At 33.8% G+C, this 24515-nt stretch overlaps 8 protein-coding genes and 1 long non-coding RNA gene across 11 annotated transcripts in view; 5 read left to right on the top strand and 4 right to left on the bottom strand.

The window, feature by feature from the left end:
* The first annotated feature begins 125 nt into the window (after nucleotides 1–125).
* LOC108737111 (ethanolamine-phosphate cytidylyltransferase) lies at nucleotides 126–2116 on the top strand. Its single transcript, XM_018469790.2, has 3 exons — nucleotides 126–364; nucleotides 448–765; nucleotides 1358–2116. Exons 1-3 carry the CDS (start codon nucleotides 303–305, stop codon nucleotides 2103–2105), a joined length of 1128 nt encoding a protein of 375 aa, XP_018325292.1. The 5' UTR covers nucleotides 126–302; the 3' UTR covers nucleotides 2106–2116.
* Nucleotides 2117–2122: 6 nt separating this feature from the next.
* Nucleotides 2123–2552, top strand: LOC112904006. The gene is made up of 3 exons (XR_003230835.1): nucleotides 2123–2160; nucleotides 2237–2386; nucleotides 2456–2552. It is a non-coding gene; the product is annotated as an uncharacterized LOC112904006 (long non-coding RNA).
* A 711-nt stretch (nucleotides 2553–3263) lies between these two features.
* The window catches only part of LOC108737100 (tyrosine-protein phosphatase Lar), a 39803-nt gene continuing 18551 nt past the window's right edge, over nucleotides 3264–24515 (top strand). The window contains exons 1-9 of the mRNA XM_025973032.1: nucleotides 3264–3293; nucleotides 7981–8057; nucleotides 22756–22856; nucleotides 22914–23045; nucleotides 23104–23265; nucleotides 23327–23521; nucleotides 23579–23689; nucleotides 23747–24019; nucleotides 24086–24370. Coding sequence (XP_025828817.1) covers nucleotides 3279–3293; nucleotides 7981–8057; nucleotides 22756–22856; nucleotides 22914–23045; nucleotides 23104–23265; nucleotides 23327–23521; nucleotides 23579–23689; nucleotides 23747–24019; nucleotides 24086–24370 — 1351 coding nt within the window. The 5' untranslated portion in view covers nucleotides 3264–3278. The remainder of the gene's footprint in view (nucleotides 3294–7980; nucleotides 8058–22755; nucleotides 22857–22913; nucleotides 23046–23103; nucleotides 23266–23326; nucleotides 23522–23578; nucleotides 23690–23746; nucleotides 24020–24085; nucleotides 24371–24515) is intronic.
* On the bottom strand, nucleotides 3300–7014 carry LOC108737109. The gene is made up of 6 exons (XM_018469788.2): nucleotides 5573–7014; nucleotides 5473–5503; nucleotides 4722–4957; nucleotides 4525–4661; nucleotides 4168–4440; nucleotides 3300–4100 (listed from the first exon to the last, which is right to left on the bottom strand). Exons 1-6 carry the CDS (start codon nucleotides 5621–5623, stop codon nucleotides 3521–3523), a joined length of 1308 nt encoding a protein of 435 aa, XP_018325290.1. The 5' UTR covers nucleotides 5624–7014; the 3' UTR covers nucleotides 3300–3520.
* LOC108737107 (facilitated trehalose transporter Tret1) lies at nucleotides 9771–12246 on the bottom strand. 2 transcript variants are annotated; one of them, XM_018469785.1, is made up of 4 exons: nucleotides 11956–12246; nucleotides 11805–11897; nucleotides 11638–11749; nucleotides 9771–11348 (listed from the first exon to the last, which is right to left on the bottom strand). In XM_018469785.1, exons 2-4 carry the CDS (start codon nucleotides 11886–11888, stop codon nucleotides 10030–10032), a joined length of 1515 nt encoding a protein of 504 aa, XP_018325287.1. In that variant the 5' UTR covers nucleotides 11889–11897; nucleotides 11956–12246; the 3' UTR covers nucleotides 9771–10029. The 2 variants fall into 2 exon arrangements, with proteins under 2 accessions (XP_018325287.1, XP_018325286.1); XM_018469784.1 differs by having other exon boundaries at nucleotides 11960–12243.
* Nucleotides 12391–13597, top strand: LOC108737106 (mucolipin-3-like). Its single transcript, XM_018469783.2, has 2 exons — nucleotides 12391–13396; nucleotides 13506–13597. Exons 1-2 carry the CDS (start codon nucleotides 12547–12549, stop codon nucleotides 13538–13540), a joined length of 885 nt encoding a protein of 294 aa, XP_018325285.1. The 5' UTR covers nucleotides 12391–12546; the 3' UTR covers nucleotides 13541–13597.
* LOC108737110 (ancient ubiquitous protein 1) lies at nucleotides 15015–16909 on the top strand. The gene is made up of 5 exons (XM_018469789.2): nucleotides 15015–15316; nucleotides 15379–15670; nucleotides 15728–16153; nucleotides 16260–16467; nucleotides 16528–16909. Exons 1-5 carry the CDS (start codon nucleotides 15276–15278, stop codon nucleotides 16848–16850), a joined length of 1290 nt encoding a protein of 429 aa, XP_018325291.1. The 5' UTR covers nucleotides 15015–15275; the 3' UTR covers nucleotides 16851–16909.
* On the bottom strand, nucleotides 17491–20161 carry LOC108737116 (peptide methionine sulfoxide reductase). 2 transcript variants are annotated; one of them, XM_018469802.2, is made up of 5 exons: nucleotides 20035–20161; nucleotides 18313–18479; nucleotides 18137–18257; nucleotides 17947–18083; nucleotides 17491–17889 (listed from the first exon to the last, which is right to left on the bottom strand). In XM_018469802.2, the coding sequence occupies exons 1-5, from the start codon at nucleotides 20128–20130 to the stop codon at nucleotides 17655–17657; spliced, it is 756 nt and encodes a 251-aa protein (XP_018325304.1). In that variant the 5' UTR covers nucleotides 20131–20161; the 3' UTR covers nucleotides 17491–17654. The 2 variants fall into 2 exon arrangements, with proteins under 2 accessions (XP_018325304.1, XP_018325305.1); XM_018469803.1 differs by lacking the exon at nucleotides 20035–20161 and adding an exon at nucleotides 19471–19579.
* Nucleotides 20314–21180, bottom strand: LOC108737119 (larval cuticle protein A2B-like). Its single transcript, XM_018469805.2, has 2 exons — nucleotides 21019–21180; nucleotides 20314–20843 (listed from the first exon to the last, which is right to left on the bottom strand). The coding sequence occupies exons 1-2, from the start codon at nucleotides 21028–21030 to the stop codon at nucleotides 20478–20480; spliced, it is 378 nt and encodes a 125-aa protein (XP_018325307.1). The 5' UTR covers nucleotides 21031–21180; the 3' UTR covers nucleotides 20314–20477.

Genomic DNA, 24515 nt, shown 5'->3' on the forward strand with positions numbered 1-24515 from the left:
TATATATATATGTGTAATTATCTATGTATATAATCAATATGGTGGCGGCGTGGTTTACTTATATCTATGGTGGGTGTTACTTTTTTATGCGCATTAAACTTTATGACATTGAGGAGTGCCGCATCTATGATACCACAGATTCGCAATAATTGTATGGCAATTTATAAATACGGTGTGTGTAGTGAGTGTCGTTAGGTCGTGTGTGTTTGTGTATTAATGCTTAAAATGCCATTTGTATGTTTTTAATCAAAACTGGCCAAGGTACATTAACTTTAAAAGAAAAGGAACATTTTTGAAACAATATGACAGAGAAACTTTTTCAGAATGATGACCACCGTGAAATTCGCGTGTGGTGCGATGGTTGGTAAGTATATAACCTCACAATAATCCAATTTCAAGTTACTGTATGAAAAATACAACAATTTGTGTTAAAAATGGATATTTTAGTTATGATATGGTTCACTTTGGTCATGCCAACTCTCTTCGACAAGCGAAAGCTTTAGGAGACAAATTAATTGTCGGCATTCATACTGACGAAGAGATTACTAAGCACAAGGGCCCCCCTGTCTTTACGGAACAGGAGCGATACAAAATGGTGCGTGGCATTAAATGGGTGGACGAAGTGGTTGAAGCGGCTCCCTATGTAACCACTTTAGAAACATTGGATAAATACAACTGTGATTTTTGTTGTCATGGAGATGATATCACGATGACTGCTGATGGAGTTGATACATACCATTTAGTTAAAGAAGCTGGCAGATACAAGTAAGTAATTAATATTAATAATTACTTAGCAGAGTCTGTCTGTTATTATTAAAAACTTGGGTAGAATTGCATGATTGATTAATTAAGAGGGTTTGTGTCTTTTCTGATGTGCCTACAAACAGCAGAGTAAATGAAGAGAATTATTTATTTATTTATTATTATCAGGTACAAAAAGAAAAACTGTAGTGTTAATACACATAGTAATGCACCTGTATGCAGCCTGATACCTTCAATATTAAGAAAATTAACAACTATTATAGAAATTTAAAAAAAAGAATAAAGTGTAGTATATACACTGTTTAGTAGATTAATTAATCATTAATTATGCCTTCAAAGGGCAATGAAGCGGCATGAGAAATGTTGAATTAACATATGAATGTTATGCAGTGTTGGTTGTGGCAAGAACTGTTTTGTTTGTGTAATGTGTATATTTGTTGAAAACATTGGTGTTTTGAAACAATAAGTTCGTGTATATACAAGTGATGTGTGCATATCAAGTGAGAGCAAAGCAAAATAGTTTCACGTCCCATTATGAATTCGTTTCATACCTACATGTATATGTTTAGTAATGTGCTGTTTTTATGTTAATAAGGGAAGTCCAGCGTACAGCTGGGGTATCCACAACAGATCTGGTTGGACGAATGCTCTTGCTTACACGCCAGCATTTCAGGCAAGGTAAATACGAATATGACGTTGCAAAAGAACATTCGTCTTCGATGGGAACAGATTCGTCGGCGCGATCGCCATGGACCGGTTGCTCGCAGTTTCTGCCAACCACTCAGAAGATTATTCAGTTTTCAGATGGCAAGCCTCCAAAACCAGATGATAAAATAGTCTATACAGCAGGCGCCTTTGATTTATTTCACGTGGGGCACCTGGATTTCCTGGAAAAGACTAGGAGTCTCGGCGATTACCTGATAGTTGGCTTGCACACAGATCCCGTCGTTAATCAGTATAAGGGTTCGAATTTCCCCATAATGAACCTGCACGAACGGGTGCTGAGCGTTCTGGCTTGTAAATATGTGTCTGAGGTGGTCATTGGAGCACCCTACACGGTCACCAAAGACTTGATGGATCATTTTAAAGTTGATGTAGTGGTGCATGGAAAGACGTTCGTTATGCCTGACGTATCCAACGAAGATCCGTACCGCGTGCCGAAGGCTTTGGGGAAATTTATTACTGTTGATTCCGAAAATGACATGACCACCGAAAAGATTGTAGAGAGAATTATTAGAAACAGGTTGGAATTCGAGGCAAGAAATATTAGTAAGGAAAAGAAAGAAATGGAGCTTCTCAGAACTCTCAAACAAAAGGAGCAACAACAAGCAGTTATCGTGTAAAATATGTGATTTTTCTGCAGAAATTAACATTTCATCCATTTACGAAAGTGACATAGTACGGTTGTACTTATTTATTTACTATCTTTTACATTTATACATTCAGATATTAATTTTCCGAATTTAACTTACAGTTAGAAGGTGTATTTCGGCTCGAAACGCCCACGCTTTTGTTCGGATATGAACCGGAAAAAAGGGCAAACATTTATCCTCATATCAGTCCTATAGGCTTGTCTCTGTCCATAAGGGCACAGCCTTTTATGCCTCGTTTGCATGCTGACATGGTAATGATTATTTTTTTTTTTGTAATTGACCTAAGCATGTTATCGAATCTAATCAAAAATATTATATAGGAAAAATTGCAAAGCAACGAAACGCCATACTTGAGAAATTACATTCTAAAATGGAACGAACGGTATAACGAGAATTTTCCTCGCAGAAAATTTTCTGCTCTTGCCNAATGTGTTAAAAATTTCTTTAAAAATAATTGTGGTGCCACCTATTGTCAATGCTTGTTAATAGTGTAATGTATAATATCTATGGCGCATGATATATTGTAAGTGACATGATACGGCTCTTTTCGGAGCTATTACCTGGCGTACAATGGTTCATTGTTGTGATTTTGCCTTTAATTTATAATGTACTTGTAATTAATAATTTCCTGTACATTTATTGATTACAATTTTGTTCATTAAATCTATATTATTAACAAATTCATAAAGTGAAGTCAAAATTACGTATAACCAAAAAATGGTAAACAATGTACCATTGATCATGCGCAGTTGACACTGACAGTTTATTTCTCTATGCGCTTATCTGTGGCGCATTTACGTAACATGGTGGCCATGTTCTTTTCGGTTTAAACAAGAAACAGTTTATCCATTTTGTGATGTAGGTTAACAAGTGTTTGTGTTTTTTTGTTATCTGTGCCTGTTGTTATAATAATTCAACTTTTTCGTGGGTGAGTTAAATTATTTAATCGTTTTGACAGGATTATTTTGAATATTTGATGAATTGTAAGATACAATGCATATATACATACAAAATGTTTAAGTAGTTATATAAAGATACACAACCGTTTGCAAAATACCTGCAATGAAAATAAAATTCAAAAATTTCCTTTGTGAAAGTACAATTCTTGAAAATTATTTCCAGTTGGTAATAAACCAATAAATAATGATAAATTATAAGGTGGGTACCAATGTAAGTACTACAATAGAACAAACTAGAATACGCAATTTACAAGTATGTAGGTATATACAAGTAAGTAAAAATTAATTACATAATTAAAAATAGCGAATGTTAACGAAAGTAAACGTGTACTGTGTCCATATGTACTTCGGTAGCAGTCGGTAGATACTTAAAATATTTGTTGGGAAGGTTCGATTTAAAATTGCTTTTTATATCTCAAATTCTTCCTAATGGGTCATAGCCCTGCCGGTGTAGCAGGCTTCGTGATAGTGCCTTCCATCTCTGCAAAGTCCGTCCACATTTTTGGTTGCATTTTCAGCGCAGATAGCAACCGCATGTAATCTCAAAGCTAACCAGCACATTACGAACGCCGAAAGAAAAAGTAAACAACCTAAAACACCAGCTGTGGCCAAGAATGTGCTACAGGAATTTTCAGGACCTCCTGTTCTTTTATGAAAGAATTCTCCTGGCATCAGAACGGTGTACTCGATGTTCTCATTGAATTTGGTAAATTGTATGGTGTCGTTATGTCCAGTTCGTCGAACGAAATCGTTGTTTTGATTGGACATGTTTTGTGATCTTTTTCTTCTCCCGTGTCCCGATGGTTCGAATAGATCCAGACAGAACTCTGGCTGACAGTCGCTGGGTTCCATACATGCCTTTATTTGAGAGTGGATCCATAGGGTCGACCGTTCCTTCATAGTGCTCAGGAGGAAAGCTTCGAAATCGAGAAAGACTTCGTTAGGCCGTTCCCGATACCTTGCCGGCTGATGAGGAATAATTGACGAGAAGTCCCTATTCCTACACCTGACCGTGAAATTATAATGCTTTTAAATATTTGCAGCATGTACATACACAAATATTTTGTATTTACCCGTCTTTGACAAGAGCTACGCTTCCTGGGACATGAGGTTCATCTGGATCGGGGCTGACCGTGACCTCTATAAGCTTGACGAATTTCCAAGCCGATTGTTGCCCTATTCGAGCCCTCAGTTGCAATTTTGTTCCGATAGGTACGGCTTGGTCGACAGGTAATTCCCCGGAATTATTTCCTAATCGTGCGGGTGCTTCTTTATACAACGCAACTTCGTATTCTAATCGTCCCGGACTTTCTTCTACCACTCCCGAAACTCTGGCTCCATGGGGACTGGAGATAAAATAGGCATCTGTGTTTTATGTAACTATTTACAGAAACAGGCAATTCTAATTAAATAAAGACCCGAATACTTACAAGCTCCCTGCAAATCCAGCAGCTTTGTTTTCTATTACTGTAGGTTCCGGGGGTTTGCACATTATTATTAATTCCTGATCGGACTGCATCACTACCCCTGGGAATTGAGGGAACCACACTCTCACATGAACAAAGCCCTTTGAAAAGTAGTCCACCGTTATTTTTATTTTTTTTCTCTACGTGGCACCTACACTTACATTTCTTTTAATCACCCCGCATCGCATGAAATCAAGTATTTTTAGTTTGTAAAAAAGGCCCGTTGGTTCGGTTGGATCTTGTCGAATTTGGCAGTGCGCATCTTTTTCTGGATCGACGACTCTGTCGTCCGCGAAAAGCGGATGACCCCGGAAGTTTTCCGGTTTCTTCAATTTCGCCATAATAGAATCCATACTTCCTCCACTTGGTGTTGCAAATGTGCATTGTATGTTGCTAACTGAAATAAAGTTTTAAAAAGAATAATATTCTACTTTTGTGTAATTGATTCTTTTGATTGGTACATTTACACATTTTTTGCCCATTGTCCTTGATCAACAACTGTTGAATTTTTTTTGTTCTTGATTAACTTGCAAGTTCCTCCTTAGCTGTATTGTTTATTTTATGTTTACAAAGCGCATTAATTTATTTATTTCTATCAGTTATTAACTGTTCCAAAGAATTGAATTATTTTTTAGTGCTATTAGTTTTCCGCGTCTTTCTAGGCATTTGGGTTAAAGTGTGAGTGTGTACCATAATTGACCCGGACAACATTTGTGATTTTTGTTATTTAAATTGTATCTCGGAGAAAATGAAGAGATGTATAATAACTGTACCACTCGCTTAATCAGCAAGTGTATCACGACGTTCCAGTTATTTTGTTATTTTCTCTGTTCGATGCTACGCTCTCGTTTTATTATTTTCTTTTAAATTTATTATGAAAAAAGTATTTAGGTACCCACAAAAAATACTTACCTTCGTAATCCTGCCCTTTCACCATGAGTACCTGAAGCAATACATTAATAATTAGAAAAATCTAAACAAGTTTTGAAAACTTATTTTATAACGTTCTTACCGTTAGCAAAAAAATTGCGATCCACAAAATTTTCGCAGGCGTGCACTTCATATTTCATCAGCACAATAATTGTTCTTTAAGTTCCGGTAGAGTGGTGAGAATGTTTAATTTTTCTTCGTCAGACACGACGCAAACTTTTCACCTTGTAACTCATTCATTTTATTCACAAAAAAAAATTAACAAAGTAATATAATTTAATGAAAAAAATTTAAACAATCACGCTTTGACAAAAACGAAATATAAACAACAAGTATTTGGACCCGTAGTAGGTGGTTCTTGAAAGTCGAACACCTTCTTCGTCGAGTATCTTCCAAGGACTGGCTCTTGAAGAGTCCGTTTCAGGTTCCAACCACGGTTTCATGACCGATGAAACGGTCGGTTATGGTTCGATTGTAGAGCTAGTGCAATTGTCTTTTTGTCGTTATTGTTATTATTTTACTATTACAATTATTTATTGTTATCATTATTATGTCTCGTATATTTATGGTAAATGACAAATTGATTTTCATAAATTTTATAAGACCCAGATCTGGATCAACGATTATTAATGTAATTTAGACGAAAAAAATGAACAAGTCGGTGTTTAGGGAGTATCTCAGGATAGTAATAAAGATGTTTGCGATTGGTTAATTTGGAAATTCGAATATTATTAATAGTGCGTCTTATTTGGAGCGCGACTCTGTATGGGTGTGAAATGTGGATGGTGGGCGCTATGGAAAAATTATAAGCGTTTGCGATGTGGTGTTATAGGAGGATGTTAAAAATACCGTGGATGGAAAGGGCTAGAGATGAGGAGTTATTGGAAAGGGTAGGAGAACATAGGCCGTTATGGAAGTCAATAAAAATAGGCGAGATGGATTGATAGGCCACCTACCCCGACATGAAGAAGGGCTAGAGAGAGAAGTATTAGAAGCAGGAACAGGAGTAAATAGAGGCACATGAAGATCTAGATTAAATTACTGTTTGCAAAGAGTTAGAGATGTAGGTGTGGGTTGCTCTAGTTTTCGAGAAATGCTATAATTGGTTCAAGATATGAACAACTGAAGACCACCTTATGATGGCGATTACTTTTTTATTGCATTGACAATTCCTATTATTTCAATAACAGTTGATAAAAAGTTTTTACGGAGAAAAGTAATTAAAATATATTTTAATCGATTTATATTAGCAAGGTGAAAGTCGACCACTGGTTAAAAACAATAATAAAACCATGTTAATCATTTACATCTCCGGTTTGTTCGTCTAATTTATTCCTTTTAATGATAACACAACAGTCTTTATTTTTTATTAACATTATTGTAATAATCGCGAGCAGGATTTCTTAATAACGGCTTCTATATTATGTATTTCGAACAACCTCTCGAGAGAACGAATAATTTTATCAGTGTTATAACTTATCGAGGATACACGTCTATACACTTCTATCCCTTTTTTTTGCATGACACCTCCTTTATAGGTATGTACCTTTCTAAGTACTTATTTAGAACCAAACTTTTGCGAATATACGAACCGTTAAATAATGATGTCTACTTTGCCCTAAATGATCACGACAGTGTTGAATCGCTATTCTACTTTGACTTTAAATATAATATGTGGAGTGCTCCATTATTCGCTAGTACACCTCTTGTCTATCTACAATTCGTAGCTGTGTGTCTGTAACTGTTGTCTTTCGCAAATTTGTCATCGCATCCAGCAGATATAACTTCTCTCTTACTTACAATTAAATATAGATCAATTATTTATTACAATGAATGAGGTTCGCGCTACTCCTTATCGTAAATTGCGTGAATTATCTTGTTGATCTAGCAGGAGCGCTAGTCTAATTTTTTTTAAGCTGTACGTGTCCTTTGTGTCTATTAGTAGATGAACAATACTCTGTTAAGCGATCTGAGACGTGCTTAACAGTAAAAACTGAACTATGATAATACAATACATAGGTACCTACTCTAAAAAAAAACTGTTACTTGTATACAGGTAATGATATGGATTATAGGCAAGTATTGCACTTAATATCGCGTGTCTTCACCAGTTACTTTAGTAATACGTTTCGTGATTGAGAAAGATTTGTTGAAAGTAAATGGCTGGAACGTTAAATAAATGACACACCGGTATAATTATTAATTATTTCTATCTCACAAATTATAATTTAGAACAGTTAAGGTGTTATGATAAAATGATAAGGAAAGCACTTTTATATTCTTTATAGCAAGCCCTTTTAAATATTACTATACACGATATATCTGTAAAATAAAAAAAAAAAATTGGACATTTATCATTTGCCCCCTTGTTAATTCTTTGGCTGTGACAGATATGCTAATGTGAGAAGTAACAAATATTATGCCTGCATCTAAAATTATTATTATGTATTAGTTAGATTAATAATAGTAGCTACTTCTGGTGTTTTTCAGTTTTTGTCCATTTCCTGCGCCAAACGGAGTGCCATTCCATGGAGGACGCACTTGTGTTGCATCAGGCTTTTAGTGGGGTGAGTTTTTGTTTTTTTTTCTTTTGTAAATTATCATTTTATTACTGCTCTTTTAAATACATGAGCAACAACGTATATACGAAACACTTTCGAGTAAGTGTATGTATTGTATATATTAATAGATCCAGGTTACCAATTAGCATAATTAATGCAATCGGTAATAAATGTGACGAAGAAAGCCAGAGCCAAAAGTAGACAGTAGAGAGGAGATAAGTACCCGGAGTGCGAAGTAGATTAATAAAAGCGGGCTATCTTCTACTTATTTTACAGCCCGCTTTTACCTCTTTCTCCTACTTTTCGCGTTTATTATCTCTCACGTCCATGTCCTGTCCTTTCTAAAGTAGGCATTTGCGTATGACCGACGCGACGCCACGTAAAATAATGTGGGTAATAAGGGCCAATAAAACGTTGTGTTCTTCTTTCCTTCTTGCTTGCTCTGTTTGTCAAACCGCCGTTATATGTGTACATTTCCGTCATTCCATAGTTAATTATAAATAAATTTTATAATATTCGCCATTCTCTCTCTCTCTGTAAGATCTACTTAGTACATACGTATGTAGGTCGAGCTATTGCTTTTTCTTCCAATAGCAAAAACAATTATCGTACAATAAATACATATATCTATTTTGTTGGCAAATTTTAAAACAGGGGTGCACCGTCTGTAGGTATTACGGACAAAGTAATATGAAAGTAATTTGTTAATGAGTTTCTTGTCCTTTTAATTTCAACTTGTTTTGTTGTTTGAAACGGACAGTTTTTTCTTTCTATAACGTTTCTTCGTGTCGAAGTAATTAATTCTTTTTTTCGCCAGGAATTGTTTTACAAGCCATTTTAAACCATTACGGCTAACTAATTACACTTTTTTTTAAGTGAACGCCGCGTGTGTGCAAAGATCATGGGAACTTTTTAAAGAAATTGTCTAGTTAGGTAATTGCGCGATATTTATGTATGTATTACGTGTAAGTGTTCGTGTTTTGTTCATCTTTTTGAAAGGGTTGTTGCTAATTGTATGTATTATTCTGACTTAAGGTTGCACATGTTTCACTCGTTAAAGTCGTTTTAATATACATTATTAGTTTTTGAAGTAAAAGGAACTTCACATCTTAAAGTACAAAGTTGGTGCAAACAGGGATTTCCCCTTTTGCAATGGAAGAAGGCAACTGTCAATTTTTTGTATGAATGAATGTTTTTTGTTTTGCAAATCTTGCCCTAAAGTACCATATCGGGGTCAACTAAAGTGCAGATTATATCCCCCCCTCGTAGTTCTGTTGTAATGGGAATGAGGTCTTGTGTTATCGTTTTAACGGAATTACTTTTAAACGGTTGATATCTGTATTCGACTATTTCACGGTTTGATTGTCGTCCCATCTGTTACATGCGTTCATCGGTCCACGTGATTTCAATTTGAATAAGTACATGTATTAGCACCGTAGCTACTTTATAGTAAAAGCATCATAATAATACCTGTTGCAAGGAATCATAATTATCTAATTGCACACATGCGTTATTGTGGCAACTTCTGGCGGAATTGTTTTGCGCCATGTACCGATTTAATATTAAGTTATCGTCAGGTGATCCAGATAAATATGTTACAGTTAGCACATAAAAGGCGGCCTTTAATCTTCGGCAACATCGTCGGTGGTGAAAAATAAATAATATACGGTACTCAAAATGATCGTAGGTGAAGGTTTTTCAAAAATTTAACGTCAAAACTTATCCACGCTAAATTTTTATTTTTTTATAAACTTACAATTCGATAAATATAATAATTGCAATTATGGACAGAACGGACGTGACAGTAACTAAATACATATTTAACAATACTTTAGGAATAATTAAAATCAACAGAAAATTGAAGTACTTATAAATAGTGGTTATAATAAATGTACTTTCTTATCATCAAGACAATCTCATACAGAATAAGTGAAATAATTTTTTCATGTGGAAATTAATGTGGCCAGAAGATTTAAATTTAGTTTTCCAACTCATGTTGTACTTCATCTATTGTCTTCCCTTTGGTCTCTGGTACGACGAAATAAACAAATGTCGTACCTAAAAGGCTCATGAGTGCGAACAGATAGAACATTACGTCCTCTCCGATTCCTGTTTCAAGTTCAAGGAAGAATTTTGTAACCAGGAAAGCTAGAAACCAACTGAACGTGCCTGCAACAGAACTAGCAATACTTTTCAATTCAGAAGAGAAAATTTCGGACGATATCATCCACGGTATTGGCCCTAATCCTACAGAGTACATGGTAACGAAAATGCAAAGAGAGGTAACGGGTAAAAATCCTAAAGACGTCAGGGTTCCGTTACCGATTATTTTATCCATTTTTAAGGTGAAAAATACACCTAGGAGTACACTGGACAACGCCATAACTGCTCCGGAACTGATTAATAGAATTCTTCTGCCTAAACGATCGACCAAAAGGGAAGACAGAATTGTAGCCAAGACTTGTACCAGGGCTACGACAATGGAGGCAGTTTTGGGGTCTATTTTGGAACCCGAATCTTTAAATATGTCGGTGGCATAAAAAACCACGGCGTTTATACCACTCATTTGTTGAAAGAACATTAAAGACAATGAAATGATAAATGCCTTAACTACTGTTCTCTTTCTAATGTTGTCATTAAAGGAATATGAGCCGCTAAGACTGTCCAGAGCGCTCTTAATTGCGTCCATTTCCAATCCGGTGTCGTAATTTTTACCTCTAAGTTGCAACAAGGCGCTTCTGGCTTTCTCCGGACGTCCCATAGACAAACAATAATGGGGCGTTTCAGGCTGAAAAATAAAAGAAAAAAAGAAAAGGAAGGGCAAAGTGGCACAGACGATGGTATAGTGCCATGGGTCCATACATTTTCCAATGACATAGGCAAAAAGTATTCCCACAGTAACCATAAGCTGGAAGTAGCTGCCCAGAGCGCCTCGGACCTCCTTTTGTGCAATTTCACAAGTGTAAAGCGGAGCCGCAACGCAGCAAGCGCCTGAAGCGATTCCTGTTAAAAAACGTCCCACATATATCATAAATACAGAATTTGCCCAAATAATGAAAGCCCAGCCTATGGTGAAGGGTGCAAGAAGCAAGAGAAGAGTAGATTTACGTCCAATAATGTTGCATATTATACCACTAGGAAAACATGACAGAATTGCCCCTAAGGTGACAAAGGAACCTATCCAGGCCAATTCATTGTCAGTAACTGAAATTTTATTGTATTTGCCGTCTTTTATATCGGTAGTTATGGGAGAAGTCCAACCCAAGACAGCTCCAGCAGCTGCAGCAGAAATTGTTGCTAAAAAAAATATGATTATAAAAATCATAAAACATAATTAATCCCTACTATTTATCATTTAAAGCCATTTACAGTAATGAGGATTAACAGAGACTTTAATAAGTGAATTAAATATCTTTAAAGTAGTTGTTGAAAACATCACAAACGCAATACCTTATCTAATCAAAAATATTTATTATAGCTAATTTGTTTGCAGAAATATTTGTAATAGAAACAAGAAAGCAATCTTACAGTTTAAAATGTTTCTTGTTAAAGGAAGAAGAAGAAAGTTGCTTGATTTGAATATTACCTGAAATAGCGGCGATATATTGTGGAAATTTCTTAGAATTATTTGAAACTGTCCTTTCAGAGTTATTAATACTAGAACCTTCTCCAATGGGTCGTATAGTTCTTGCGTGCGTCTGTAAAACAAACGATTTTAATTTCTTTTCTTGTAAGTCTCATAATTTAACTTACCCCAGTTACCTGGACATCTGGAACAACTAAGTAGTTTTGTGGCAACTCTTCGTTGTCAATCAAATACTGTCTATCAACGCTCATTTTCGACTTCTAAAATTCAAATGCATTTTGTTAGTTTTCGAAAGCTAATTAATAAAATGTAGCATACCTACTATTCTACTACTGCTGCTGAAATAATTTATCAAATATAATCGTAATTCTTGGTTACGGATTACACTAAGCAAAAATCCTACCAGAGTTAAAGTTATGTACCAAACAGCTTACATGGTTTTCAGGCGATTAATAAGAATTCCGAACAATTTTCAAGGTAAAAAAGAAACAATGCCAACAATTCGTTACGAGTTGTCAAACCGTAACGAAAATAAAACTTATTCTTCTTATTCTTAATGTATTGCAACAATATTTTTCAGCCTTTTGGTAAACACTTCATAATAACAATTAAAGTTAAAACTTGCTATATAAAAAATACGATACTAGAAATATTTGTTATTTATATTATTTCTTATTGTTTACACCTTTTTAAAAACTAGTATTAACGTTTAACGATCTTGAAATTATTTTCGACGTAAGGTTATCTATGGACGTAAGTTACTTAATAATCGATGAAGCTCAACTGTCACTTTGACAAATGAAAACAATAACCTTCAAATGCATTTTGTATTGATTACTTCATTATTCTGTTACCTTTGTAAAAATTAATTATACTCCGTTGAATATTGTGCGCGATAAAAGTTCTGAAATGGATGCAGTGATAACAAGACATAGAGACCATCTTTGTGAAGATAACGTTGAGGAAGAAGGAACTGCTGAAGTGACGTCGTTTCAAACATCAAATGACAATGATTTAAGGTCTCCTTTGTTGAGCGAAGAAAGAATGCGTCGCAGATTGAAATTTTACTTTATGAATCCGATCGAGAAGTGGCATGCAAAAAGACGTTTTCCTTACAAATTCGCAGTTCAAGTTATTAAGATAATATTAGTAACAATACAGATTTGGTTGTTTGCTTATAGCCGTTACAACCATGTTAATTACACTTGGGACAACCGTATTACTTTCTCTCATCTTTTTCTTAAAGGATGGGATTCAACCAGAGAAATAAATGTCTATCCCCCAGCAGCAGGTCCTTTGGCTGTCTATAAGAAACATGAATTTTTTGAGGTCATAGACTATGCTCTTGAAGGTTACATCAACTTAAATGAAAGTATTGGACCATATTCATATCCCAATGAAGATAACTCTTTGGCTGAGATGAAACTGTGTCTGTATCATTTCAAAACAGGCATTATCTACGGTTTTAATGAGTCATACATTTTTGATTCGCAAGTTGAAGAATCTTGCTACAATATTTCTCACGATTCTTCAAAAGGTGCTTTTAAATCTGAGAAATACTTTGAAAAGGCAAATATTACGTTTTCGGCGCTTGTAAGAGCCGAGTTACTTTTTAGTGTAAAAACAGTTAATTTTAAAGCAGCTGGGCCCATAACACCCCCTGATTGTTATCAGTTTGATATAACAATAGAATTTGATAATGAAGATCATGATGGCCAGATGGTTTTATCTTTGGATGCTGAACCTATCCGTTTGCAATGTAAGGGTGACAAAGAATATATTAATGATGATTATATAGATTCATTTTTACGGAGTTTATTGAACAGCCTAGTAATATTGATTTGTATACCATCTTTTATACTTTGTAGCAGAGCGATTTGGAGAGCTCAGAAACTTAAAGTAACCACAAATGAATTCTTTAAGATAAATTTCGGAAGAGAGTTGAATTCAAATGACAAACTAAAGTTTTTGAACTTGTGGTACATTATGATTATTGTAAATGATTTCCTAATTATTACTGGCACTGCTATAAAACAACAAATTGAAATTGAAAAGTTTACAAGTGACCAATGGAATGTTTGCAGCATATTTCTGGGTACTGGTAACATGCTAGTTTGGTTTGGGGTGCTGAGATATCTTGGTTTTTTCAAAACTTACAATGTCGTAATTTTGACCCTGAAAAAGGCGGCTCCAAATGTTTTGAGATTTTGTTTATGTGCTTTTCTAATATATGCTGGCTTCACATTTTGCGGATGGTTAATATTGGGCCCATATCATATGAAATTTCGATCCCTGGCAACTACATCGGAGTGTTTGTTCTCCCTAGTAAATGGAGACGACATGTTTGCAACTTTTTCTGTAATGCCATCCAAATTTCCAATGTTGTGGTGGTTCAGCAGGATCTACTTGTACTCTTTTATAAGTCTATTTATCTACGTCGTTCTCAGTTTGTTCATCGCCGTTATTACAGACGCATACGACACTATCAAATCGTGCCATAAAGATAATACCCCTAAGAGTGAACTTCATGATTTTATTGGTACAGCTAAACTTGACGATCTCTCCAGCGGAATTTACCGTTCCGAATCTAATGGTAGTTTAAATGGTCTACTGCGAGAGTTTTGTTGTTTCGCGAAGTTTACTAATCCATTTAAAAAATCGTAAATTTTTTGACCATTCTTTTCAACACAAAATACTCATTCTACTACATAATTTCGTGAATTTTCGGAGAATTAGTCGTTTATTTCCAATTAGTTAATTAATTAAATAATAAATGCCAAAATCAAACTTTTAATAGCAATTTGACAATTTCTCAGATTAACATTCTTTACATTTTACACTGTTTCGTTTTTATGTCATAGTTGGTTATCATGTAATCTTCTAATATGAAAATTAATAGTTAATGAAGCAACAAAAAACATTTTAATCAACTTTATATAATTAATTACCGGTTTATTAGTTAACTGTAAAATAAATAAAGACAAACATACAAATGGTAGACAAATAATATTAACGTTGTATAGAACCTAAATAATTGTTTTCGTGCACAGAATTGTTTTCGATGCACTAATTGTTTTTATAATAATATGAAAATAAATTATTTTAGTTATTTTTTGGCAATTTTTCTAAGTGGTAAACTTTGTATTGTTATGTAGGTTTTTCTTTATTGATTTTTGAAAGGAGTTTTAATTGTTACATAATGCATTAAGTCTTTCTTTATTTTCTATATTAATTCGCTTATATTAGTTTGTTAATTACTTTATTAATTAATGAAAGAACAGAGATTAAGAAAGTAATTTTATTGTCGAGCAATTATGCAACACACCTTTGCTCTGACGCATTGTGTGTTGCATAATTTTAGGGCAATTAAAATCAAATTCCTTAAATTGTGTATTCTTGATCACGTTAATCACATTGCACAATCTTTAAAAGTAAAAAATCATTTAAGGTTAATATAAAATATTAAAGTGTTTAAAATTCTTTATAAATAAAGTCAATATCCCGCAAAGGAGGAAGGAGAAGGGGTACTTCGTAATGTGTACAGGTGTCATTTGACGTTTTCGTGAAAAATATAACCTGGCGTAATATGAACGATTTCGTTTTTTGTTCAAAAGAAGTTAATTTGTGATAAAGAAATTATGCCTAACGTACAAATACAGCAACTTTACGAATACGAAAGGTAATCTAAAACGATATCTAATGGGATTTTAGTTTTTCGAATCCGATTACTTTTGGTTACAGGTTTCCAGAATCGAGAGTAAATGTGTTAACGCTGGTGTTATACTTTCCGTTTGGAATCCTTTTGTTTCTGTTACGATTAGTTTTTGTGTTTTTGCCCGTTTACATTGCAACTTTTATATTAAACGATGCCCCGTTCGTTGAACAAATATTAAGAAGACTGTTATACATAGCGTTAGGTATTACAAGTAAAGTTGAAAAATCAGAAAAATTAAATAGAGGTGCTATCTACATTAGCAATTATGCTTCACCGTTTGATCATTTAGTGCTTATATCTGAAGCAGAATGTCAAGGAGTAAGTGATATCCAGCACTTATCATTACTATTGGAAGCCAAATAAAACTCGTTTTAGGTTAGTAAAAAAAAGTTTAGACCATTACTGGCTAAAGTATTTGGTACAAATGGTCCAACAATAAATCCTAATAACTTGGAGTCAACTCGTAAGGAAATAAATGATTATCTGTCTTATGAACAAAAGAGTTCTCTTCTGATACAGCCAGAGGGCAAAATGACCAATGGTATGACCCTGATAAAATTTAAATTGTGGCCCTTCAATGTTTGTACAAAAGTATATCCTGTTGTTATCAAAATAAATCGTCCCATAGTAAACTGTTCTTTATCAACAATTACATCGAACATTTGGTCTGATGCCTTTTACTATATGTTCTCTTTGAAAACTGAGTATAAAGTTAAGGTTCTTCCACCTGTAGAGAAGAAAGGTATGACTGATGATGAGTTTGCTGAGGAAGTCCGGAAACAAATGGCTGCAGCTTTGAAAGTAAGAAGGTGGCAAAAAAAATATAACATAAATTAGTAAGATTAAAAAGTTGTATATTATATTATTTGATAATGCCATCAGCTGTCGGCATTTTGCAAATTTTTAGGTCAGTTTAGTAGATTATACAGCAAGCGATTTGGAAGAATATGAAAAACGCTATTTAGCAGATTTGGAAAGAAATTCAGCTTCACAACATCATAGCTCGAGTGGTGGTAATGCTGTAGCACAACCTTCGCCGTTAATGCAAACGATGGCCCATCAAGTTAAAGATATTTTACCATTAGTACCACTCAAAGTTATTTACAAAGATCTCGGTAAATACAACGTCATATAACTTATAGGGGAACTTTTACGGACAACTGAATTAATTTCAGTGAAAACTAGAAGTGTTGATCTCACCGTTGCAAACATCCTAGACGGTCATGTCTTTTACATCCCGGAAACTCAACCTGCGTCATCTTCGTCGATGTCTCCTTCTGCTGTCAAGGCGTCGTCTAGTGTTAACTTTCTACCTTCATCATCCCCCTCAACGAGCAAGGAAACTGTTGTATTGTCTCAATCTATTTCGCCGTCTTCTTTTGGTAAATCTGCTTCCGATAGGATGAAGTCTTTTCAGGAACGGAAAAATCAGTTGATAGAAAACGCTAGAAAGAGGTACATCGAAAAACATGGGCTTGAAAATTCGTTAAAAGATTAAATTTTTGTCGTAGATTTTAAAATAGTTCTCATTAAATTAATAAACGCATATATATTTGTTTTGCTGTTTTGTTTTATATGGAAGGGGGACGCGTAAGAGAGAATCGGGTTAAATGATCCTTGGAAATTCGTCGGAATTCTTTTCGTGATGTATTTCGCTCGCCTGGTACTTTTTCCTCTTTATTTTTAATACTTTAAATGTTTTATTTATCGTTTTAAATTTAAGATTTTAATCATAAAATATTGATAAAAAATACCACAATAAATTGTTTGGTAATATTTTACGAACTCGTGTCCATTAGGCAATTTATACCGTTTACCTGAGAATTTTAACATTTAAATTTAAAAAAATATATTATCGGTTTTTTGTTAATATACAGGTTATTTAAAACGTACATTATTTTCTTTGTACACGCAACACGTAACAGATTAAAGTTGAAATATGATAATGATGCAATCCTGAAAGACAGTTCGCCAATCTAGTTCTTATGTGGGTCAAGTTTATTTAATACATGTTTAATACTTTCAGTTTATGTACAGTACTTGTCGTCACATTTCAATTTTTGTGAACTGATTGGCATTCACAACAGTAATTAATAAAAAACGAGCTCGATTTGTTGCGACAATTCAAATACAAACAATTGTTCACGCAAAAACGTTTATTTTAAAGTATTATTAATACAATTCGTATTTTCCCATTCGACTTTTCTAAAGACGTACAGTTTTCCTATGTTAAAATTAATACTGTACAATTCATGTACATACTGGACATTAAAACAAAAAATTAACTATTCTGTGTCGTCTATCAACAGTACAAATTGCCGCCCAAATTTCCGCTGTGCTGCTGAATAATATAATCAGATATGTTCTTAGACAATCCTAATCGTATAAGGTCCCCCTCTATAAATTCGGGGGTTCCCACACCTGATAAGTAGCCGTTAAGTTTAGCCGCCACATGGGATTTTTTTAGTAACTCCGGCGTAAGTTCTAAAGCTTCAACTAACCATCTGTGCTGTTGCAGTCTATATTTCTGATGATAACTGTAAATTATTTTGAATTTTTCAAAATCTGAAAAAGTTAATTTTGTATACGCTTACTCTTCAGCGTCATAGAATGTTTGCGCTGCCTCGATAACGGTAGTGAGTTTTTCGTTTCGTTTGTGAGATTCTTTTTTCAGAGAAATTTCGGCAATCCTTTTTTGATCATCGTCGTGATATAAAATTAAGGACATATACTGTAAAAAAAGTAATTTAGTCAATTATACATATAAGTACATAATTAACTAACTTGGCGCTTAATTATCGTTGTAAGTCCATATTCATGATTGTCCCAAAATAGTTTTAGTAGTTCTTCGTAGGTTATTGTTTTGGGGTCAAAGTCAATTTCAATAACTTCCGTGTGGTCACCTCTAAAACAGACGTATCTTTTCGCATACATATGATAATTATTAAAATTAAACCTACAAGTTTCGATATTCTGGATTCTCTTTGGAACCTCCTGAATATCCGACGCGGGTGCGTAATACTCCGGGGGTTCCCCCAAATAATGCGTCACATGCCCAAAAACAGCCCATGCCGAAGGTGGCTTTTCGAAATGGGATTTCTACCTCGTGAAGTGGTCCTGGCATGTCCTACGTTTAATTTTATAGTAACTTGAAAAGTTTCATGCGAAGGGGGGATTTTCAAAAAAAATATATACACATGTACATGTTCCCACACCTAAGGATATAATATTAGTTGTATCTAAAAATATGTTTTTTTGAAGTACTTGCGACATTCTGTTTTGTTTACTGTTTTAGAAAAATCTATCAATTACATTTATCAGAAAAACGATTAAACGGTGTAATTGTTTTCTATTGTAAACGGTGCTTAAGCAGGATTTTTATATAAAACTATTTATTCGTTCTAAATGTATATTTTCAAAAAGTAATGCGTGCATTTTCGTTAAATTTTAAATGGTCAAGTAATAAGTAAATAGGTACATATTATTTGTTTTTATTCACTCTTGAAGGTATGAGAATTATACATATTATCCTCATGTGTTGGTGCCGTTTATTTATTTAATAAATACAAACAACACAGATAATGGACGGGTTTCATTATTATTTTTATTGTATTAGTACCTTACCTGTAGCATTAATCTGAAAAATGTTAATAACAAATATTTCTTACGTCTTATCACATATCTATATACATACGTAGGAAGATAACTTTTCTATCGCAGTATTGCTTATATTGATATCATAAAATAATATTTGACTTTTGGAGACAGATAGCTAAATTTAAAAAAAATACCTTTTTGTTTTAAGGTAAACTAAGAAGTTATATTTAATATAACGAAATTTTTGATGTATCTATTAGATCAAAATAAAGTCAAAATTGTAATATCTGTGTACATAATTACAGATGTAATGATTACATCGCTATTCATAGTTATATAATTAAAAATTTGCAAAAAATAGTTTTACTAGTAACGCAGTTTTGCGGCAGTAATTACAGATTCGTCGTGAAATTCCAAAAGTTAGTTACTTCCGTCAAGGAACTTGACAGAAGCATACAAAATGCTACCAAAATGTATTATCGTTATATAATTTGAAAAATAAAAATTATTTTTTGACTTACGCCTCTGATATAGCGTTGGGCTGTATTTGGTAAGTGGCGGCCGTGAAATAGTCACGGAGTTGTTACGCGAATGACAATTTCACTTCGTATGAAAGACGCTCAGTGTGCGACACCGGTTTTTGTTTTACCATTAATTCGACTTGCTCTGCGTACATAATAATATGTATGCAAAGTAAATTAACATTAGCTATACATTTATACTAATTTATCATTAGTTGAATTGAAGTAGCCCTGAAAGTCAGCTATATATTAAAACCAAATACACAAGCAGTAAACGTACTATCATCGCAATCGTGCATTAATTAAGTAACATGAATGCATCAGTATAAATTTTTATAATAAAAAAAATAATTAACAATTTAGTTTTGAATGTCCCCCGTATATCATTTAAAATAGGATTTTGCGAAGGAAAGCGTGTGATGGCGTGAGGGAAGACACGTTGCCATGAACCGAATAGGTACAACAGCAAGAGAAAAGTCGGTTTTAGCGAATGAAAAAATATTAAAGAAAAACTTATTGAAAAGCGGATTATTATATATCGTTTGTTAATAGATGGGTACGTACCCTTAATTGATCATTTACACGATAATATTGTCGACAATAAACCCATAAGAAAAAAACAAACAGAACACTTTTCAAGTCAAAGTATCTGAGGGACATTTTGTACTTTTTGAATACTTTTACGATCACTATAAAAAACTATTTATTTTATTATTCAAAAACACGTTGCAAGACATATACCTATGTGCATCACACTCTGTAAAAGTTTTGTATATGACTGGCCTACACTGTAATGTCAAGATGATTTGTTAATGAATCAGGATTAACGGAAAGACAAAATAATTATTTTCTGAACGTTTCTATTGACGGTACTGTACACAAAAAAAAAGAAAAAAAATCTTTTGGGGCAGTTACATACAGTGTGTTACGTACAATAACTTTTATACACCTAGGGAGGAGAATGGATAGTAGTAATAATTTTTTTTTATTATACATTCGAGTCATTCTTAAGGAAGACCGATAGGGCCAGGACCGGGACGGGGTTGCAGAGGTGTCTTTTGGACGATGGCATTGAATCCTGTGAGTGGATCGGCGTTGTAGGTGACGATTCTGCGGGTTCCATCGGAGTCAGATAAACTATAAACGCCTCGCACCACGTCCCCGTCTCGGACTTCCTGGTGATTTTTCGAATCGCCAGTTATGTAATCGTTTACGTCATAGCCGTACGCGTATCTGGGGTGAGGGTCGATAGGTTCGATTCGGGTTTGTAAAGCGGGTACTCCGACGGGTATCGCTGAGGCCTGAGGAGGAGAACCTATCGGTCCTACAATTCCTCCATGAACTACAGCTAGGGTTGCTGTCAGAACCAAAATCTGAAAATGTATAGGTTGAACTATTTCTTTTTTCTTGTCAATTTTCTCATGTTTGATTTTAGCACAGTTTACAGGTAGTAAAATTTGATTTATTAATGGTGTACAATTTTATCAAGTTTGAGGATTTCTTAATAATTTTCATATACCAATACATATTAAAAAAAAAGTTTCTTACCTTAAGTTCCATGGTTGAGTTTATAGAATGGCACGCCTTCCTTACAGATTGACTCTGTCATATCGGGGGTTCTTTGGGCCCTATTTATATCGTGAAAATTGGTATTTTGATACGTCTTATGCAACATATCCTGTGCATTCAGTAAAAAGATAGTGACCTCTGTAATGTAATTCAATGATAAATCTTTAATTCCAGAAATAGGATACTAGTATGCTTATTATGTATAACAGTAAGATACATTTCCAAACTGGGTTCCACGGTATGCACCGGTAGAAATAAAAAAATATAATTTTTGCTTTCTAACGGTTTAATATACGTTGCAATATGTTGCATAGTAAGATATATAATTTCAATTGCAATTTTTAAATTATTTCGCTTTCTTGTTATAAAGATTCATTATTAATTACACATACGCATCTTTCAATACTTTTATATCCATTTGTATTTATTAAATTTTACGGGTAATATTTGTATTTCGTTGTTTATCCTTATTTAGAAGAAATCAAATTTTATATTTTTATTTTGTTTTTGAAAGTATAATAACTTTTTATAACTTCTTTTTCAAAATTTTTATTGTTTTGATATTAATTAGAAGCAAATAAATATATGCAACTTATTCTACATGAAAAGCTAATTGACTGGTTGCGCCATCTCACAAAATTGATCCCAAATATAGCGTTAAATTATCGCATTCTACTATGATCTAAAATAACTTGGCAACGATTTGAACTTTAAAAATAAGTTATTCGCCTTCCAATTAACAGACGGCGCTCAGTAACGAAATAGATATGGAAATAGATTTATAAATGGCGGTTACTGAATATGTAAGAGATGTTTTATTGACGAATAAATGCTAAGCTCAAATTATGAGTTAATTTTTATGTGAGTGAATATCGGAAATAAACATTTTTATGTTGTGTGATAATTAGTTGGTTTAATTGTATCGTTTCCACTGATGATATTCTTATTAAATTAAATAAGATGCACAGAAGTTCATCTTGAAATTTCTGCATATCCATTAAATCTTTTTATTACTGCTAATAAGGTAATTTTGTTTATTAATTTAAATTATATCTGTTGTTCAAAACACTGGTTGACCTATTAATTTAAACCTCTGTTGGACAATAACGATCGTATCTGTTGATATTTACAGGCCCTGTAAAATTAATGAGTTGATAAGAATTAACCTTAGATAAGCAAATACAACTATTGAATTATTGAAATTTAGCTTTATATATGCAAATAGTATGTCGTTTATTTATGAAGCGATATATATTTTGTTAAATTTGATTATTTGCCAAATAAAAATTTGGTGGATGGTGAAACCAAATGAAATTTGTCCTCTAGAATCTAAAATCGATATTTAAGTAGTGCAATAGAAATTAACCCTTGATTTAACATCATCATAATATAAAAAATTGATCAGCGTTGAATTTTTCAAATGATGGCTTAAAAATCAATTGCAAAAATGTCATCAGTTTGCATTCAAAGTATGATGTTTTCATATATTATACCTTCATATACTATATACATATATTTATAGTATGCTTTTTAATTCTTTTTGTTAACCAACTGGTGTTAAAATATATTTAATAATATTGTTTATCATTTTTCCATTCTAAAATTAATAATGATTTGATAATTATGTATATAGAATTCAACTGTAGTCCGATACAGCATTTATCGAAAAATGTAAGTTTATACAATTTATTAAAGGTATTTGGTTTTTTATTTTAGATTTGGAATGGAGATAAATTATCTCGACGCGCATTTCGGGGTAAAAGCCTTTATCATTATACCGTGTGTGCTTTTTGGTATATGCATCGCATTTGCTAGTGGTAACTATCCTGTCTAATTGTTCTAGATTAAAACATGTTAATATATGTGCATTTCAGAATCTCCGGAAATTGTCGTGAAACCGAGAAATCAGCAGGTGAGGGCCGGCGGAAATGCTGCATTTTACTGTTCTGCACGCGGTGATCCCCAACCCCTTATTCATTGGAAAAAAAATGGCAAGAAAGTGTCGAGTAAGATAGACAAGTAATAAAAAAATAAATAGACTTAACATAATTATTATACATGTAGGTACTCAATCTCGCTATCAGATCAGGGAGTTTCCCACGGGAGAGCTTCTGTTGCGTGTAGAACCCGTTCGTGCTGGCAGAGATGATGCTACTTACGAATGTATTGCAGAGAATAGCCTCGGTGAAATTGCAGCTGCAGAGGCCACGCTCATAGTTTTTGAGAGTACTGCTTTTTTATATTATTTAAAGAATACTTATTAACTAATTATATTTATTTTTTATAGACGATAAGTTACCGGCAGGATTTCCTCAGATAACTCAGTCGCCAGCCACAAATAAAGTCGTGGAAATTGGACACAGTACTGTTCTGACTTGTAGTGCCTCAGGCATTCCTCCTCCAAAAATCACCTGGTACCGAAACATGTTACCTATAGATGTTAAGAGTGAACCTCGTTATTCTATGAGGGATGATATACCAGGTAATCGTCCAATACATTGTTTAAAATTAATAATGGTGTCTTTTTTCATTTGTGCAGGTGCTCTTCAGATAAAAAATAGCGAAGAAAAAGACCAGGGAAAGTACGAATGTGTTGCAGAAAATTCTGTGGGAAGCGAATACTCAAAACCTGCATCTTTATATGTTAAAGGTAATCTAATGCAATGTTAAGAACATGTTAATATTCAATTTTGGTTTCTATACTTAGTAAGAAGAGTCCCTCCTCAGTTTTCTATCCCACCTCAAGCAGTAAACGAAGTAATGCTTGGCGCTGATTTAAATTTATCATGTGTCGCAGTAGGATCGCCTTTACCTTATGTTAAATGGCGAAAAGGCGTCCAAGAATTAACCCCCGATGATAAGTTACCCATTGCGAAAAACACTTTGGAATTGAGAAATATTAAGGAGTCGGCCAACTACACCTGCATTGCATCCAGTGTTCTTGGCGAAATAGAAGCTGTAGCAGAAGTTAAAGTACAATGTAAGTATCTCAGTAGGTATGGTTGCATTTTAATTCCTTTTATTGTTATGTTTGTTATTGTTGTAGCCTTGCCGGGTCCCCCGACTAACGTTCAAGTTTCGGAAATAACTGCCACTTCTGTACGCCTAACTTGGTCGTACAATGGTTTTGAGAGTTTGCAGTATTACGTGATCCAATTCAAGCCAAAGTATGCCAATCAAGCGTTCAGCGAAATATCAGGGATTATTACAATGTATTATTCTGTACGGAACTTGAGTCCTTACACTGAGTACGAAATGTACGTTATTGCAGTTAATAGTGTTGGTCGAGGTCCTCCTAGCGCTCCAGTAACTGTTACAACCGGAGAAACAGGTTCGAAACTTTTACAACTATAATGCATTAAATTATAGTATCCACTTTTAGTGGGTTTAATAAGCTTTTCAAAGTGAATAACTTGGTTTCAAAATCACTATTTGACTTACAAATAAGTTTAATTCATGTTAATTTCGTTACGTAT

Source organism: Agrilus planipennis, unplaced genomic scaffold (assembly GCF_000699045.2).
Source record: "Agrilus planipennis isolate EAB-ADULT unplaced genomic scaffold, Apla_2.0 scaffold104, whole genome shotgun sequence".
NCBI lineage: Eukaryota > Metazoa > Arthropoda > Insecta > Coleoptera > Buprestidae > Agrilus > Agrilus planipennis.